Below are 20385 nucleotides of genomic sequence, written 5' to 3' on the forward strand. Positions count from 1 at the left end.
GTTTGGCTTGCTCTGGAGTAGGGATGGGTCACCATTTTCGAATATTCGATTAGTTGATTTAATTATAGAATATCGAATAGGTTGTGCTATTATTGTCTTAAAAAACGTCCCCATGTTTTCCGTGCTGATGCGGTGGCGCTGCCAATAACGCACCTAAAAGCTGTCAAAGACAACAGAAGAACACACTGTCTCTCGCGCACACTGAGAAGAATCAGAATCAGAATCAGAATGAGCTTTATTGCCAGGTATGTTTACACATACGAGGAATTTGTTTTCGTGACAGAAGCTTCCACAGTTGTAGACTTGCGTGGCATAAAAAAAAGACTTGCGTAGCATATAATGGTTACAGTAATTTGGGACGATGTCAAATAAGTGCTCTGCACGGACCACAAACACCTCCGACTGGGTTAGAGGTGTGACTGAATCTGTGTTGTTCAGAAAGGCGCGAATGATTTGCAGATCCTGAGCACCACTGACAAACATCTAATCTTGTAAAATGTGTGGTAATACTGCCGAGTGCTGCTCCGTATGTGATTGCGAATCTCGAAAGTGAAAGTAAAAAAACAAGCGCGCGTTCTTAAGCGATTTCAATGCCCCGCATATTAATAACGGCTCCTTGATGCCCACAGTTTACATACAGTATAATTACCCAACGGTATAATTGCGACAGAAGATATTGAAATATATTTTTCCTCCCATCTCGTATCTATTCAATTTTTTTTAATGGAAATGTCCTAGGATTATGAGTAGTTGATTTATGCTAATCGACGGACTGTTATGTTAATAAGTGCCGCCATTCGGTTATGTTTATTATATTAATATGTTTCAGCACGTTACGATCCTTATATGGCTTGAATTGATAGCCTATCTTCGGAATTAAACAGTTTATCATGCAGATTGAAAGCGTGAATCCCATCTCTCCCCCTCTCTCTCTGTTTATGGGTGTTTGTCGAATAATAATCGAATAATACCCAGCGATTTTCGAATATTATTTTTGCTTGGAATGGCCCATCCCTAAACAATACAGCAAAATAATTAACTAACTACGATCATCTAGCCCTCTATTAAACATTAAAAAATTATTTCATCATAGCTTACTCAGTAGTGCTGGATTCTTGCACCGCTTGTGTGGGAATTTGTGTCAGAGATGTAACAATTAAAATGCGACTTTGTGAAATGGACTGTCCTAAACTGTTGCTATAGTAGCATCATATTAACGCTAGAAAGCCTATGCATTTGGCAACTATATTTTTTAAATAAACCTATATATTTTATAATTAAAATCTATTTTCACACTCATCTTGGGTTAGGGGGCGGGAAAGTCCGAGTGCGGCCCTGCCCCTAAAGCGTGACGTGAGTTTAGTGGGGGTAATTGAGAATGAATTAGGGAAAGTCACATGAGAGGAGGCAATGCCTCCATCATGATATGACTGGATATGTATGTATGCATATATATATATGCACTTTCCCAAGAGGATTTTACAGTGCAAATTGTCTAACAGCTTAAGCACAATCTAAAATCGAAATAATAAAAAACACAAAGCCGACATCATTTCACAAAGACAAGCAAACTTGCCGTGAATAGTAAATGGTAAATACTGTTCCATAAACCCAGTTATGAAATTATTGAGTGTGTGTGTGGCAACAACTAGTGACAGTGCAGAGACTTGTGAAATGAGCCATGTCAGTGCAGCGCGCTCCAGCTGAGAGTGAAGTTACACATCACATATCAAACGGCCTGTAGTTACACCTTGTGTGGCGACGATGACTAGCAGGATTTGATTCTGAATGCGAACATAAATGCTTCAAGCTACACAAGCCCGAACTGATGCATCACTGCATCCCAAAATCAGGCCGCAAATTCATTGCACAACGCAAATGCAAGACATTGGGTAGATTGACAAATTAAAGTCAGTAAATAAAACTTACAACAAATAAGAGCTGGAAAACGAACCGTGAAGAACAATTTTCTGTACCAAAATGGAAGAGAACAAAAATCTATACCAATTCGAAAGCACTATGCAGTGTAATAATGTCCCGACAGCACCCATCTCTTACTTCTTCCCTGTGGGACTGTTAAACTATAATCAAACTCTATCTGGCATGTTTTTAATAAAGCAGCGCTATCACATTCAGTTACCTAGGTCATGTTCTAGCTCTCTTCCTCTGCTTTAACATTCACAAGACAAACGAACAGCTTAACATCGCTTTGTCTTGTCTTGTCTCTTTCAATCCAGCCTCTGAAACATCTTATAGCAAGCTGTTCAGTTACTCTAATGACTCTCAGTATGGGAGAAATAGCTCCAGAAATACATGCTCATGACTGCACTGCACAGGCATAAATCAAAGGCATCATTTTCATCCAGCCGGTTGGTGATTGTGATGTGTTTGTGCACCACTATGGAGGGGGAGGGGGAAACATCAGCAGGCAAGCCTGGAGAGGAAATGGTGGTTGCCTTGGAAACCCTAGACTGAGGAAGAGAGCGAGCGAGAGAGAGAGGAAAGGAAAGGAAGAACAAGTGAACAGGCGAGGAGAGTATACATGTAGAGTTGACCCAAGCATCGCAGTTAGTTACCAGTTGTTTTTGTTTTGAGTTGAAGCAAATCTATATGTAGAATGGATATATCTATATGTAAATATATATATACTTAGGACCATGTGATATTTCAGTTTTTCGTTTTTAATAAATCTGCAAAAATGTCAACAATTCTGTGTTTTTCTGTCAATATGGGGTGCTGTGTGTACATTAATGAGGAAAAAAAATTAACTTAAATGATTTTAGCAAATGGCTGCAATATAACAAAGAGTGAAAAATTTAAGGGGGTCTGAATACATTCCGTACCCACTGTATTTTGTTTATGTTTAGTTGAGCAAGTATCTTCCTGTTCTGGACCCTTGAATACCACCTCCATACCACCCCCTGTATCAGACTGTGTGCTCTGCTGGACGCTGCTGTTCAGTGTGTGTCCCGTGTGTGTTCTCCTCTCCTCCATCTGTGTGTACTGCTACTGTTGTAGGAAAACTACAGGTAATCATTCACTACCCGTACCACTCAAATTATAAAACATTATTATAAGCTAACTGTTGTGAACCGGGCTAAAGTAAAGCGATAGTTTTGAACACTGGCTGGTTATGTACTTGCTCAAATATTGATTTCGGATCATTTTTAACAAAAAAAGTTACGGACTGCAGCTTTAACTGACCTAAGCTAAAATGAGGTAGCAGTCGTATTTTTATAACAAATATTAATAAATACTGTAACAAATGTATTGCCTCTTGGTTAGTGTTAGTTAATACATTAACTAATGTTAGCTAATAAGTGTTACCATATGGCTCAAAATAAATAAAACAATCTTAACTGTTAGGTTCAAACTGTGAACCAAAATAGCAAAGCAGCTAATGTTCAACTTTTCCACCCTTACGAAAATTAACCATTATAGTAACCATAAGTAAAGTAACCATGTTTTTTTTACATTGATTACCATTCGTATAACCACAGTTTTATTACAAATACAATGGTTAAAATATAGTTAGTGTAGCAAAACAATGGTAAATTTGTTGTTACCATGGTTTAACTATAGTGACCATGGTTGTTTGGTTCTTTTTGTGGTAAAACCACGGTTAATTTTTGTAAGGGCAGTGTCAAGGTTCATCAAAATATATGTTTCTTATTCAATTTCTTCATATGAATCTCAAATTAATCCGGAAACAAAACAAACATTGTGAATGAGGTAATCAATAGAAGGTTTTTTATTTCTACTGTCCATCATGTTCTAAGGCTAAAACAAGCCATACTAACTAACGTCAAGTAGGTAGCTAGCTTGGCAGCTAGCAAACACTAACGACCGCTACCTAGCTAGCCGGCAAAATTGCACCACAACCTTGTATGTCGCAATTCCTTTTTCAGCTGTCAAGCATTTGGGACTGACAGCATCAATCTAGTCCAAATGTGTGGACTAATGAGAGAAATAATCTGGGTTAAATATGAGTTGATTGCGGTGTCGACAAAAATGCACTTGTGAGCACTGTACATTTTCTCCGCAGAGGTCTCAGTGCATTACTGTCAACACATTTCTGTTTGTTTTTATGAACTGTGGTACAAGTCAAATTTGTTACATATGATTTTGAAACACTGCTAACATTCCTGTCATTTACCTCTAACTAGAGGTTGACACTTTGCACAATATTACACATTTTTCTATTACATCTGACTGAGTGAAAAACCCATTCATAGTGCTTTAAACCAAAATAAGTCACATCGGTTCTTTCTATCTGGTTGCATCATACATTGAGATGGTACCCAGACATATCAGGGAGGGTTTGTCTCCATGTTTCTCCCATTACGTTTCTCAGAGTAACAAACAAAAGCTCCATTAATACATATAATCAGACCAGGAGAATGTTTTGCAAGAAAAATACAATAAAAAATACTAAAATAGTGCATCAAAAAATTGACACTTTCTGTGTCCTAACTAGGCACAATGTGACAAGCAATTTGTCTGTCCACACTAAATGCAAAACTGCATAGAAGATAGTTGATGTCTAACATATAGTCATGAGGAGCAGAATTTTGGACCAATGAGATTTCACAGTGGGCAGAGCTAAGTTAAGTGAAGTGATGTGTGGCCAAGTATGGTGACCCATACTTGGAATTTGTGCTCTGCATTTAACCCATCCAAGTGCACACACACAGTAGTGAGTATACACACACACATACCGTGAACAAACACACCCGGAGCAGTGGGCAGCCATATTGCTGCAGCGCCCGGGGAGCAATTAGGGGTTCGGTGCTTTGCTCGTGGTATTAAGGGTGGAAGAGAGCGCTGTACATTCACTCCCCCCACCGACAATTCCTGCCGGACCTGAGACTCGAACCCACAACTTTCGGGTTACAAGTCCGACTCTCTAACCATTAGGCCACGACTGCACTACTGTGCAAATGCCCTGCCGCTTGTGGAATGTTGTGGTCAGATGGAAAAGTTGTTCCGTTTTTACGGGTTGTCACATATAACTTTTACTACATCACTTCTGGTTAGGACACTGTGGAACCGGATCCTCATTTTGTAGGTTCCACTTGAAGTTCCTCATAAGGATTTTGTGCACCATATTTATGGATACGAAAAATACCAATGCTAATAAACCCAATCTATTTGCCGTGAGTAAAACAGGATTCTTAAAATGTATATGTAGAGGTTACTTACACGGCACAGTCCGGAGGTAGAGGTTATCACGTATGATTTGCTGAAGCTCGTGGTCCACTGAACCCTTCTGGAACCGTAGGTTGAGATAATGCCGGAGATCTTTATCCACAACACCTCCTAAAAGAGGTTTTAAAAAAACACAAGGTAATTTAACTGGTAGATGCAAAACCTGAGACACCCATACAATTAGTTAAAGTGTGTAGTTCCCCCTCCTTATATTTTCTTGTCAATTGCTGACAGGGTGTACAGCCCTGTTTGTAAGGTAGGGTTAGATAGCATACAATAAATAACACAAATATGCAAAATGGTATGTTTGAATGAGCTGAGATCCACAAGGTTCACTCTTAGGTCCTTACATATTGCGTTTGTTTTCAAGCCTCTCAGTCACCTCATGAAATCCCTTGTGTCACTTAGCATTAGTACATCCTGTTTGTTGAGTCTGAATAAGCTTTATAAAAGCTTTCAGTTGTCACATTCATGGTTTCAATGGTTTCAATATAATAAATAAATATAAATATATTAAATATACTTTAAATACAATATGATTCCCTAAAGATCTACTTTACTGATGCATTCAACAGACTGTGTTGTCTGGCCTATATTTATCAGACGGGTTCCATAACAACATCTTCAGCAAGATTCACTGAGAGACACCAAGACAAATGGTGAAAATGAAAGGTAGCTTGAGAACTTGTGCTTTCTACCTTTTCTCTAAGGTGAACAAAGGACAGAAAAATGACAAATCATCTCGCGCTACTGTGCCTCAAGAGAGTCAAGCAGCTCTTTTTTTCTACTCCAATCATAACCTTGGCCATTCGGCACAGCTGAGCATGGATATACTGCTTGGAAATTCAAAAATCCAGCACAATGTGTGAGAAGATCCTTTGAGAATAAAGCATCTGGCATAAACCTGCACACCATTTCGCAAGTTCGGAATACATTACATCTCATTGTCACCGATAACCTGGTAGTCCAACATCCACTCATGGAAGGTGTCTAAACCAGTTTTCCTTTCTAACATCACCATCATCTTTTTCCCATAAAGCTAGAAGAATAACCATTCTCAAAATTTTGTATTATCAAATCTCTGTATGACATTGTGAATGGAAAACAAAGCTCAAGTAGAAAAAAAAATGCAACAATCAAGCTTGCACAGCTGTTGCGGCGGAAACGACACTTCGGAATACCGTCACACCATTCCAAGGAAATGACAAAAGGAAACATTTCACAAGTAGACTTCTTTGGTCAGAAATCCTAAATAAATATCTCACTTGTCATCATCCATAATTATAATGGCTCTCTCCTCCCCCTCTTTCCCATAAAACTACTGTATCCCAATTGTAATTCCAGCGGTCCAGATTATGTGCTCCTCTGTCACTGGCTTGGATATACTCACCCCTTCCAAAATCCTTGCTGCTATTCCCCTTTATGCTTTCAATCCCATTATTAAACTAGTCCTTTACACATCAATGGATGCAGCAGTGATGGAGTCTCCCGTTCTGCAGCTAATTTAATCCAGAGGAGAGAGGGAACGCGGGAGGAGGAGGAAAAGAACAGATAGAGTCAGAGTCGTCGACAGTCAGGAGACAACAGAGAGGGAAAAAAAGGTTCTGCCAGCCGAGAGCCTATCACAATGAAGCCTGTATTCTCATTTGCTAGGTGGATAATGAAGTCTAATATCGCCCCCTGACTGCAAACAGCAATACTGCAAGGGTTGCGGGTGAGTGTGCCTGTGCGTGATACAGATGCTTTTGGACACACCACCAAAAAGGCCATCTTGTCCACACCAGATGCTTCCTGCTAGTTGGCATTGTGTGAACTTGTTGACCTTGTGAACACATCAGTGTCAAGAGTGAAGACGGCAAGTAGTAGCGCCCACTGAGAGAGCACAATGACCGGCCAAGTCCAGCTGGAAATGAATAGGCTATTTAAAAATTAATAAAAGTGAAAACACACACACACACACACACACACATACATATATACATACACATATATACATATACAGTGTATATATATATATATATATATATATATATATATACACACATACTGTATATATATATAAATTGCCACAATTTCTGGCAATATTGTTGACTTGATTGCACAGACACTATTTGAAGAGAACTGAACTGGGCTGGATGATGACATCACTGAATCAATGATGAACTGACTGTTTTCTATTGTCCTTTTGCATTTTCTGCACACGTTTTTTGTTTAACACTGTAAAGCTGCTTTGACACAATCTGTATTGTATGAAGTGCTATATAAATAAAGGTGACTTGACTATATAAGACCCCATGAATTCATTTCATAAACCCCATAAAATCAAAACATTGTTTGTTTGTTTTTTTATTGGTGATTTTAAGCCATATTTTGTGAGGTCCGCAAATTAAACCTTAATATTAATGTGTAAACATTAACATTAAATCTTTAACATTAAATCTGGGAGTGTTTTGGGGGAGAATTAAAAAAATATGTTAGTATAAGATTGACATCCTAATAATATAACAAGAAAAACATGTATTAAATAACAAGAATACTAATTATTGCACAAAGAAGCAATAGAGGAATTTTAATGAACTCTTTTTGGACTCTATTTGTTTTAGGTAAGAATATGTGGAACTACATTAAAATCACAATATCCTTACATATTTCCTCGTTTATGGCAGCAGTGTCAGACCGACAAAGTTACTGCAATCTCACGCGTTGGAGGATATTGACGGTAAACTGAGATCAACATTTTGTTCTGAAAGATTTTATTTCAGTGTTCACAGGCTTGCAGTTGAGTTTTAAATGTATTCTGGTCATCAAGAAGCTTGAAATTCCGATTGTTTGGAATACGAGGATGAAAATTATACAGTAGACAGGAGTAACAATAACCCATAGTTGTGGTGAGGCAGAGTGACCTTGATTTAACCCTTCAGAAATTTGTGTGGGTGTACACAAAAATTAGCATCATCCAAGCTGGTATGCAAAACATCTGCATGCAACGACTGCGTAGAAAATGATTAAGTGCTGAAATTCGGTTGAGGAATGCACAGGAGGCGTTTCAACTGATCTCAGATCACTTATCTTGTAGCTCGGCCTGTGAAAAAGAGGCATATCTGCTGAGAATACATCTTCATGACTCAGTCAATATTACAAGGAGAGAGTCTGAGGTCACAACTGAGATTTTGTGGAGGAGGACAAACCTTTGACTCGTGAGAGAACACGGTCGCTTCATTTGTCAGCACAAAAAAATGACACAGTGGGCAAAGGCATGACGTGAGGGTGAGAGTGAGTCGGACAGCTGTTAAAATCTCTCTTTCTCACGCTCTCACTTTCGCTCAATCCCAGAGGACACCTCTTTGTGTCATCTATCGGCCACTTCTCCACAAGTGATGACAGATGCTTGTTGATTAAACAGTCAATAAATTCAAATACACACACGTACATACACAAACAGGCACAGAGGAAACATACATTTCTGGATGGGACATTGCGATGGTGCGCAATCAGGCTTATTTATGACCTAAAGAGGTCTGTATGGAGGCCCGTTTCTGCCTCAAGAGAAAAAATTAAAGTAATTGGCAGGTAAAGTTTCACAATAAGTCATAGTTATGAGATATAAAGTCACATTTTAAAGGGATAGTTCACCCAAAAATGAAAATTCTGTCATCATTTACTCACCCTCATGTCGTTCCGAACCTGTATGAGTTGCTTTCTTATGTTGAACACAAAAGAAGATATTTTGAAGATTGCTGGTAATCAAACAGTTGGTGGTTGCAATTGACTTCCATAGTAGGAAAAAAAAATACTATGGAAGTCAATGGCAACCACCAACTGTTTGATTACCAGCAATCTTCAAAATATCTTCTTTTGTGTTCAACATAAGAAAGCAACTCATACAGGTTTGGAACGACATGAGGGTGAGTAAATGATGACAGAATTTTCATTTTTGGGTGAACTATCCCTTTAAGGTACGAAGAATTAATTGTGAGATATAGTTACATTTTGAAATTTAAAGGCTGGAATACACTACATGACTTTTGCCCTGATTTCCCCCCGATTTACAGTGTGGATAAGTTGACGCTAGTTGATGAAAGTCAGAGACAGTCTGCAGATTTGAGTTGACAGATTTCATAGAAAATCACAGTGTATGATGGTCACAGACAGTTTTTTAGAATGAATCTATCCAATCGTAGGATATCACACGTTTGATATTTTCAGCCAACTTTACAACACATATTGTTTTCATTTGTCACAAGTCTCCTAGCAACAAGAGGCACATTTTTGAGTGAATTTGTTGTGATCGGAACAACTTGAAAAACTGGTAGTGTGTGATCCTCAGTTGTCTGTTGAGATTTTTTTTTCAAGATTTATTTTTGGTACCTTTTATTAGGATAGTATTGTAGACAGGAAGCAAAGTGGGAGGGAGAGAGGGGGGACAGGAACGGGAAAGGCCGAAGCGCAATGCTGCTATATGACGGCGCTCCCCACGAGGCTATTGGTGCCAACAAATCTGTTCAGATTTTAAAAGTCGTGTAGTGTATTCCAGCCTTAAGTCATAATTATGAGATAAACAGTACAAAGTCATACAGTTGCAATGCTAGATTTAGTCACATTTTAACATAAGGTCACAATTACAAGAAACTATGTCAAAATTATAAGAAAGTCACACTGTGATATATAAAGTCACATTTTGATATATAAAGACTCAATTGTGAGATACAGTCACAATTGTGAGATTTTAAGATTTAAACATCACATTTTGAGATTAAAGTCATATTTTGAGATATAAAGTCTCAGTTGTGAGGTAAGAAACCAAGTCATAATTATGATATGTAAAGTCACATTGCGAGATATCAAGTAATATTTTGAGATATAAAGTCACAATTATGAGAAACTACAACACTTTATGAATTATAAAGTGATGTTGTGAAATATGAACACAATTTTAAGACCACATTGAGATATAAACTCACACTGAGATTTACAATTACGAGAAACTAGGTCATATTTTGAGTCATAATTATGAGATTAAAAAAAAAAGTTACATTTTGAGATATAGTTAAACTGTTATAGAAACAGTTTTAATTGTGATATAAAAATCACACGTTGATATATAAAGTCATAATTATAAGAAAATGTCATAATTATGGGATACAAAAGTCACATTCTGAGATATAAAGTCATTTTTTTTAGATCACAATTATGATAACCTAAGTCATAATTATGATATACTGTATAGTCACACTGTGAGATGTAAATGCTCAATTATGAAATATATAATCATATTTAGAGATATAGTTTTACCATCACAAGAAACAAAGTCATAATTACGAGAAATTAAAGCACAATTACAAGGTTTAAAGTCAAGTCATTTTTTTTAGATATAAAGTCACAATTATGATAACCTAAGTCATAATTATGATATACTGTATAGTCACACTGTGAGATGTAAATGCTCAATTATGAAATATATAATCATATTTAGAGATATAGTTTTACCATCACAAGAAACAAAGTCATAATTACGAGAAATTAAAGCACAATTACAAGGTTTAAAGTCACAATTACCTTTTTTTTTCACTCTGAGGTAAAAGAGGTTTTCCATAGGTCTGAGCCATGATACCTTCCATAAGATACGGTTAATACTCTCTGATAAGGTGGGAATATGTCACCATATTGATTTGTTCTCACTAGAGAGGAGGTTAATAAAACATTCCAATGAGTTTCAGCAGTTTCTTTTTGACAGCATAATCACAGCTGACACCACTGGCCTCGCTGAGGACAGCTGAGCAGCGAATCGATCGCCTGAAAGTTTCCCTCCCCTGGAAAGTTGTTTGGTGCTAGAGCCCTTCGGCTCAAACAGACTAAAGCGGAGAGCCGTGATAAAGCTCTGGACATGGAGAGGAAAACCAAGTGTGATGCCAGCCAATCAATATCTCCTATTCACTGCCACCGACTCCTACGAGAGGTCAGATTCTGCATCTTCTGAGTAGACACAAACAACACACAACATTTCTGCCTCAGCTCTTTGTTTCAGTCTTCAAAAGCACAGATATCCAATCACTGTACTTCTTATCTGTTTATCTCATTTTAGAAAGCTGGACTGTTGGAGCTGTGGCCTAGTAGCCTGGTACATCAAGCCATGATGCTCATTTGGGTTTGAATCTGGCTCTCTCCCATATCTATATCAGTAAAAAAGCACCAAAAAGGCCAAATAAAATGGTTCAATCCATCCTGTGAGATAAAGCCATAAAAAATAGTTCACAAAGCACATTGGAGCACAATGTGCATCTTTTGCACTACGTAGCTTGAAAACTTACAATCAGCAAAAGGAAGAAAAATGACCCAGACACCTGCATTTGAACTCACACATAAGGCACGACAGGCTTTTTGTCTTTTTGACTCAAACAATCCACATTAACAACTAGGCGTGAATCCAAACCGCCTAGCCGGAGCTATCAATCTCTTCCCTTTGTTAAACAAAGAAAAGAGAAAACTGCTAATTATGGTTCTGAAGATCTCCTTCTGACTCACTTTGTTTGTCCTGTGATGATGATTCACATTTCAAAACCACTCACACCTCTAACTGTAACAACCCATAGGCAGCAAAATTATGTTAAGACACATGGCAATATACACAAACTTGAAGTGTTAAAGTGCTGGAACCAACAAAAAAAAGTTATGGCCTATAAACCAATAAGTTCTATACTATTTTGTCTGAATAATAAAAAAAAAAACAGAAACAAAAACCAAATATTAAATTTAAAGGAATAGTTCACTCAAAAATTTTAATTTACTCACCATCAGGCCATCCAGGATGTAGATTGTTTCTACATTGGAGCAGATTTGGAGAAATTTAGCATTACATCACTTGCTCACCAGTGGATCATCTGTAGTGAATGGGTGCCGTCAGAATGAGAGTCCAAACAGATGATAAAACATCACAATAATCCACAAGTAATCCACACAACTCCAGTTTAGTCCATGAGTCTGCATGTTTGTAATAAACAAATCCGTCAATAAGACAATCAATGTGTTAAAGAGTTTTTAACTTCAAACCATTGCTTCCGGCTAAAATACAAGTTCTCTATCCATAACGCTGTTTTCTCCAGTGGAAAATTTGCCTCTTCTGAATCAGGAGAGAAATATGCAGTGATGTTTGTTTCTCACAAACATGCAGCTTTTAACAACTAACCAATTGGCGTTTTTGTGGATTATTGTGATGTTTTATCATCTGTTTGGACTTTCATTCTGACGGCACCCATTCACAGTAAAGGATCCATTGGTGAACAAGGGATGTAATGCTAAATTTCTCCAAATCTGTTCTGCTGAAGAAACAAATCATCTACATCTTGGATGACCTGAGGGTGAGTACATTTTCAGCACATTTTCATTTTAAATAAGCGTTAAATGATAGCATAGGTAATCTAAAGATAATTAAAAAAACATATTTAGGCTACAAAATATCACATAGACCCTGAGGTGTGTTCTTTTGACAAAGGCAAGCAAGCAACCTTCAGGTTTAGTACTCCAGAACACAACTGGCTATTTAAAAAAACAAGGTCTCCCTGAATAAACCAGCATCTGACAACAGACTGAACATGAGGTACAAAGATAAAGATTTCATTTATATCATCCTGCACTGTGTTCCAGGTAAAAGTGATCGCCTATCAATGGTAAAGAAGACTTTGATCAGTCAGAATTAGCCTTTTTGAAAATGAATGTGCCTGACTTTACAAAAGATCCTGATGAGTTCAGGATGGTCTTTCTTCTAAATATAGAATCAAAATCTTTGCACGTCACTTCAAGTTTTCCATTGCTAAAATGACGACAATGTAAAATTGGGCCTGGAACATGAAAGGGTTAAAAAAAAAAAAAAAAAGCACAGGGAACTAAAACTATGGCAACCAAGCCATTTTCAGAATGGAAATGACATTGCTATTGTTCATACTTTTGGTTTACAGATTTGAACAACCCCCTCAGCATTAGTATGAAACTTCTAATGGAACTTCTAAGTGTTATTTCACTCTTATTCTTTGTCATGCAGAATCATCTGGGACCTCGTCCCACCCAACCGGTGCTGCGATCTCCCACCATCTGCTGGAGGAAGGTCACTGTTATTTTTCCTAGAAAAACATCTTGAATATGTGTGTTTGCAGTATTAAATAATCTTCTCTATGGTCAGAGTCACTGGCCTAATTTCATGCCATTGGCACAATTTTCTCTTCTCCCAAAGCATCTAATCCACACCTCACTCAGACCAGCAGACAGTTACACAGATTATGTTGTACTTCACCTCATGTTTCATTGTGTGTTTAGTGTCTGTATTGCCTGATTTATCTGTCTGTCTTTCAATGAAATAAATGGTGCAAGTTTTTAGAGGTTTTAAAAGCATAAATGTGAAGTTTATAAATCTGTCAAAGCACTTTAATTCTTCAGTGAAAAAAAAGTGTATGTGAATTGGAAAAATAATAAATAATACTAAAACATGATATACCTGCACAAAAGCCAAAAATCAAGTTCATAATGAGGCTCGAAAATGAATAGGACTAATTTATGGAGATTTTAAAAGCAGAAATGTAAAGCGTATCATTTTATAAAAGCAAATACATTCATGTATTAAATAAAAATAGTGTATTGTACAAATAAAAAGCTATATTAAAATAGAATATACCTGGACAAAAGGCAAAATGGAAGTGAAAGAGGCCAATTTTGGAAATTTTAAAAGCATAAATATGAAGCTTATAATTGTATAAAAGCACATTATTTTTCTCTGTTAAAACCTGGGTATTATTTGAGTTGTAAAGCTGTTTAAAGCATAATTTTTGCAGTCATTTTACATTGTCATAGCTACAATTTACTAAAATAAGATATACCGTATTGGCCCTACGGTACTTTTACACAGGAAAGGTCAATAAGTGATTTGTTTTCCACATAAAATCATGTTAACACACATTGTTTACATCTTGTGGATGTACTACTGAAACAAAAAGTGTTTTAAAGGCAGGGTATGTGATTTTTCAAAAACACTTTAGAAAACTGATTCGGGCCGAATCGCAAAACAAACTTGTAGCCAATCAGCAATAAGGGGCGTGTCTACTCGTGATGTGGAGGAGAGAGCTTTCAGTGCATGGGACGGACATTAGCCGAGCCGGGCGACAGAGAGATAGAGATGGCGGATAAAAAACAAAAGAGGAAAACGTCTGCGGAACGATAAGGCAAGAAGTAGGATCCGTGTAAATATCGGATCAGCTTTCCAGCGCTGGAGAGAACTCAAGGAGCGGAGGCCTGCGATCGGACGCCGAGGTTGCTTTGTTTCTTCTCAATAGGTGAGTAACACCGTGTCTATAACAGCTAAAGTCTGCCTACACTGGACGCGATCAAACGACTGTTGAAAACCATTTGAAATTTGTGTCAGCACGTCATATGACGTGCTGACACAAAGTTTTCTGTCGGGGATTTGTTGCACCGCGCCGCTCACGTCCGTAGACACGGTGTAACATTGGTTTTGCTTTGTTTCACAGAACTAATCGTTGCCTGGGTTGCGTACGTATATGTGGGGCGGAGCTATCAAAATAGGGGCAAGACCCTTTTGGGGTAGGGGCGTGTTTGTTTTGGTGATTTCAAATATCAACATTGGCTACCAGAAATCGCTTACTCTGCCTTTAATGTTTACAGAATGGCCCCATTCACTTCCATTATAAGCACCTCACTGTAACTTCACTGTAATGTATTTTTGCTTCTTCAAGAAAAATAAATAATTTGAAATTCATTTTTGTGGTAATCAACATTATTTCACAAATACATGTATTTGTATATTCCTTTAATAATTACAGTATCATACAAAAAACGCAATTAAATAGCTCAGTTTGAAAAGGGCAGTGTGTAACTGACCTGTTTTGCTGTAGCCTGACTGAACGCATTTTCCACCTCCATCCTGTCCAACACAGCCAAAGACAAAAACAACAACAGTTTGAATTTCAAGTAAATAAATACGCTCTGGGGATCAATTCTGGATCTCTGTGACAAAGCAGACGCTCTGGGGCATTGAACAAGACATTAAAGCCTGCAGCCACATAGTGATAACTGCACAAAAATACCTTTTTCTGCCAGCCTCTATGACTCCAGGCTCTTAAAGCATCGGTTTTGTTTTGTATCCCGCTGTTGAGTAATTCCACGCGAGCCGGCTACACCTCTTTAATTTGGGTATGCATCTCTAATCCCAAAACAAACACTTTGCTCATCTTCATATTCTCCACAGCAAAAATACGGAAACTGTGGGCTGCAGAGCAAACATCGAACAGCTCATACACAAATGTATTACAGTGATACGCTTTTATACAGCACGACACGGTACTGACATTAAAGCGGATTTCAAAAGTCTAGCATTTTTTGTAGGCCCTGGACGTTTATTTATTTTGCAGACGCTGTATTTTAGATCCCAAAGCTAATTCTGTGATAAAACACACAGCGTGAGTCTGCATACTGTGTGGACTCCCTTGACCAAGAATATTTTTCTTTTAAAAGAACAGAAGATCTAATTTTTTATTCATTTTTATTTAAGTATTAGATTAAAAGACCTTCGTGCTGATATAAAGATTACCATTGCCTGGATCATTTAATTTATTCAAAACACATTCATTAATAAAAGAAATGGACAAATTCAACCAACATTTTGACCTTTTTTTTTTTTAAGGCAAAGTTCACTTTAGATAAAACATTATTTTATAAGATTTATTTATTATACATACATACATATACTGTATATGGGTATAGAAAAGAATCAATTACATTTTACAAAGAACAACTTATAACATCCAAGTGAAAGATATAACACCAACATGTCAGAAAAAATAAAAAAACTGAATCACTGAGCTGGAAAAAGGATCACCCCCTTCCTAAAAATGACTTCGGTGCAGCTAATCACCTTCTCAATCGTACACAAAGCCATTTGACTTTCTACTGTGATCAGCTGTGCTCATTTTGATCAGCTCAGCATGAAAATAGCTTTCCTGGAGCATTTCAGTCCTTGCTAGTGCGACTGAATCAAACAATCAACTATGGGCACCCATCAAAAGATCTCCGGGAAAAAGTTGTGGACAGGCACAAGTCAGGAGATTGATACAAAAAAATTCAAAGGCTTTATCAATGCCTACAAGCACAGTGAAGTCTATTATTAAGAAGTGGAAGGTATTTGGTACAATACAGACCCTCCCTGGATCAGGACGTCGCTCCAAACTGGATGAAAGAGTCAGGAGGAAACTGGTCCTCCAGTAAAGCATGGAGGTGGTCATATCCTGTTATAGGGGTGTTTCTCTGCAGCAGCGACTGGTGCACTTGTCTAGGGCTGTCGCGATTCGTCGATTTTATTCGACTATTCGATTTTTAAAAATCCTCGACTTCATTTTGCTTGCGTCGACTAACCGGCAAAATACCACAAGTGGCGCATTTCACGGATGAGAATCCATAAAACACATTATTAGTCTGTTAATGTCCAAGGCTGCATGATATATTAAACCCATTTAAAAATCATAATTAAGCATAATTGTGAATTCACAAACACTACGATTTAATTAAATAATTATATGCGACGCAGTTCTAATACATTATGCGCTTTAATTATTTACATGCGTGTAGGTCAAGTACGTGCGTCACACAGCGGCTCCGTTCACAGTAGTTCCACAGGAACTATTATCATTTATGGCGCTTTTCCACTGCATGGTATGGCACGGTACGGCTCGGTTAACAACCGAGCTTGATGGGGTGAAGCGGAATGAAAAAGTTTTTCAGGAGTCGCAGCAGTAGAGGCAGCGCAACTATAACGACATGTGAATAATCCCGCCCACACTAAAGCATTACTAAACTGCAGTGGAAACGCAAACCGAGCCGTGCCGTGCCGTACTGAGCTGTGCCAAGCCGAGTCGTACCACGCAGTGGAAAAGCGCCATTACATGTGTGGAGCGTCTCAAACTCCATCTCTGCATGTTGTTGTGAGTTTGGGTTTATTATAATCTGTCCTAAAGAAATGGCCAAATATTAAAGATTAAGTGGACATTTGAATGAAATGGTGCTTGGTAAATATTAAACAAGGATTAAATCGCACAGGTAATGTGTAAAAATAATCATCAGGCCGTTGGCGGCCCCTGCAGGCCTTTGTTGTAATGCGTGATGTACATTAGCTCTATTGTTTATAATACATTATGTATTTTAACAGTTTTGTTCAATAAAACCATATGATTTCTTGCTTTTGATACTTTATTTGAACTAATTATTATTGCCTCATTGCTATTATATATGTATTTTAAGTAATTTTAAAGGCTATTGTTCGCTTACATCTATTTTTATTACCACAAAAAAAATTCATTATAATTATAGGGCCCTATGAAATCCGTTTTATTTTCAAATTCAGTTTTTTTCCATTTTCAATTTTCTATACTCTGTTTTAATTTTTGGATTATAATTTTATTATTAGTAGACTAGAACTCGTGGATATGTTTTCATTCTTACACTATAATACTGAACTTTGATTTCAGTGATTTGGACTATTAGATGGACACTTGCTTCTTGCACTTTATGTTGCACTTTACTCTTGCTTTAAAAAAAGGATTTCATAGAAATTTGGATTTCATTTGGTTTAATAAAATATAGTTTAATAAAATATTCTTACGTAAAATTGTTAAGGAAAGGATTAATTAAGGAAATTAATAGTTTATATTAATCGATAAATTAGTCAATAGATTAATCGTAATAAAAATAGTCGTTAGTAGCAGCCCTACACTTGTCAGGATAGAAGGAAAAATGGATGGGGCAAAATACCGTCAAATTCTTGAGGAAAATATAAATATAAAAATACATAAAATATATCAATATAAAACATTATAGTAGTATCTCAATGACACTTAAATAAACACTGGTAAAGACAAAGAGATTTTCTAAGAACTTGGCACTGAATCAGAATGTATTGTGTGAAACTTCAAACAAATTAAGACCGTACAGCAAATTACTGTAGGACATAAGTGGGATGCTGCAAAATAACATCAGCATTTTTGTTACAATATTAAAAGCAAAATAAGGTCCTTGGCTGGTATTCAGCTGTATTGTAAACTGGAGCAACAAAATTGCAAGTGCATGACTACAATGTGTGCTTCTCAAAGTAATGAATACAATAGAAGAAAGAATATAGAACGAAAGACTCGTGCATTTAAGAAAATGAAATCTCTTTTTAAAAGGCAATCCGGTAAAACGAGATCAGTGTCCCTGCAGTGTAGAGAGCACAGAGGCAAAATTAACTGCAGTAGCATTCACTTCATGACAGATGGCCAAGCATTTTTATGCACAGATCTAAAGGATAAGAACCAACATCATAATTAATTATTTACTAAATATGTTTTTCTCATGCGGATAATCAAAGTAAGCCAGCCAGTGTGGAAAGCAGTGAGAAACTGTTTCATAAAAATGAAAATCTTGCTTGCACGCTCTCCAGCGTCCGTCATGTTAACATTCAAGGCAGCTGTCTTTGACATCTCGTGCACTAGTAGTTGTGACTTAATAATGGATCAAAGACGTTTCTGTGCCCTGATTGGCCGAGGGTAAACTCACTTCAAAATGGCAATCACAACATCAGCCTAAAGTATATCATTCTGTCTGATGGGAACCTTGCAGTTCTGTCCGGTTGATTGCAATCAGTCACTGTGGTAAGCACATTAAAACCATCATAATCCCAAATAGCAGCCTAGAGGGATGTCAGATGGATCTGCTTTACAAATTAGGTGGCACTTGTGCTCCACTTGCTTAGTGGGTGGAAGACTGCAGAATATAATGCTCTGCACTGCTAGTGGCTTTACAGAGCATTTTCAGTTTTCATGATTAATCGGATGTGGAGCCAAAAGGTGTGTTCTATCCTATAGGTCTACACAAAATTGTCAAAATAGCTGGAAAGCTACATTGCATAATTGCCAAAAGCTAAAAAGCATTCACAGCTCTCTTAGAGAATTGTTTCCAGATTTGCATCACCAACCAAGTGACAGTCTGCATCTAATAAATATGTAACGTTATTACAACGAGGAGGACAAATGGTAGATGTATCATCAGAGCTCTTTGTATTAAAGGGATAGATCACACCAAATTGAATTCTTTCATAATTTACTCATCCTCATGCTGATATTAACCTATAAGACGTTCTTTCTTCTGTGGAACACAAAAGGAGATGTTTAGCAGAATGATCATGCTGCTCTTTTCCATCCAATGAAAGTAAATAGTGACCAGGGGCTGTCAAACTCCAAAAACGGACCACAGAAGTTGCCCATATGACTCAAACACCATATTCCTGCATTTGCAAATATGGCATTTACACATCTTTGGTTCTCGTTTGTCTTGTAACCTATTGCAACATGCAGAATTTGACAATGCACATATTCATAAATTCCATAAATGAGAAGACTGTCAATAAAAACCTTTAATTTTGTTCCACAGCCATGCAGTGCCAAAAATATAATTATAAACCAAGCTCTCTTCTTCTTCAAAAAAAACCAACTAATTAAACAGTTGAGCTACTTAACTACAGGCAGGTGGGCAAAGTTTTCCTTGTGTTTTTCACAGAAATTGTTTGATTGTCAAAGATTAAATTGTTTAACCAATGCAGATAGCGATGCACTCAATGCTGTTAATGAACTGCGCAGTTTAAAGGAGATCTGGGTAAGATGTTCTATTTAGATTCTAGATGATCTAAACTGTCCTCTAGGCCAGTGTTTCCCAACCGGGGTGCCGTCTGTCGAGAGCAGGGGTGCCGTGTAAAAAAATCATTTTTTAATATTTTTAAATTGCTAAAATGTTCAAAAAAGCAGCTATTATATAATATCCATTTCTGATGTCGCCAATAATTAGAGATGCACTGAAATTTCGGCTGACGAAAATTAGTTCACCGCTCAGGATTCACTTTCACGTGGTGTGACGCTCTGCGTATTATCCCGCTCTATGCGTGTGCGCTCCGCGCAGTCGCTCCACTCGTATACCGTTCATGCGAATCGGAACAGCAAAGTCCACTCAAAAATCAAGCTGACAGGAAACACCGATGTAGTACAGTATTGTTTCTGTCTACAATAGCCCTACTGTGTTGTAACATGGTGTGGTATATGGGCAACTCTGGTAACACTGCCCTCTCATTCATTGATCTGCTAACCGCTATGCTCA

General features: G+C 37.4%; 1 protein-coding gene across 5 annotated transcripts in view; it reads right to left on the reverse strand.

Moving 5' to 3' along the window:
• The window catches only part of LOC107716709 (membrane-associated guanylate kinase, WW and PDZ domain-containing protein 2-like), a 98228-nt gene that overhangs the window by 63118 nt on the left and 14725 nt on the right, over positions 1-20385 (reverse strand). For all 5 annotated transcript variants that reach the window (XM_016523234.1, XM_016523231.1, XM_016523233.1 and 2 more), the window contains exon 2: positions 5203-5319. In XM_016523234.1, the coding sequence (XP_016378720.1) occupies positions 5203-5319 (117 nt within the window). The remainder of the gene's footprint in view (positions 1-5202; positions 5320-20385) is intronic.

Source organism: Sinocyclocheilus rhinocerous, unplaced genomic scaffold (genome assembly GCF_001515625.1).
Source record: "Sinocyclocheilus rhinocerous isolate Xijiao unplaced genomic scaffold, SAMN03320098_v1.1 scaffold1201, whole genome shotgun sequence".
Taxonomy (NCBI): domain Eukaryota; kingdom Metazoa; phylum Chordata; class Actinopteri; order Cypriniformes; family Cyprinidae; genus Sinocyclocheilus; species Sinocyclocheilus rhinocerous.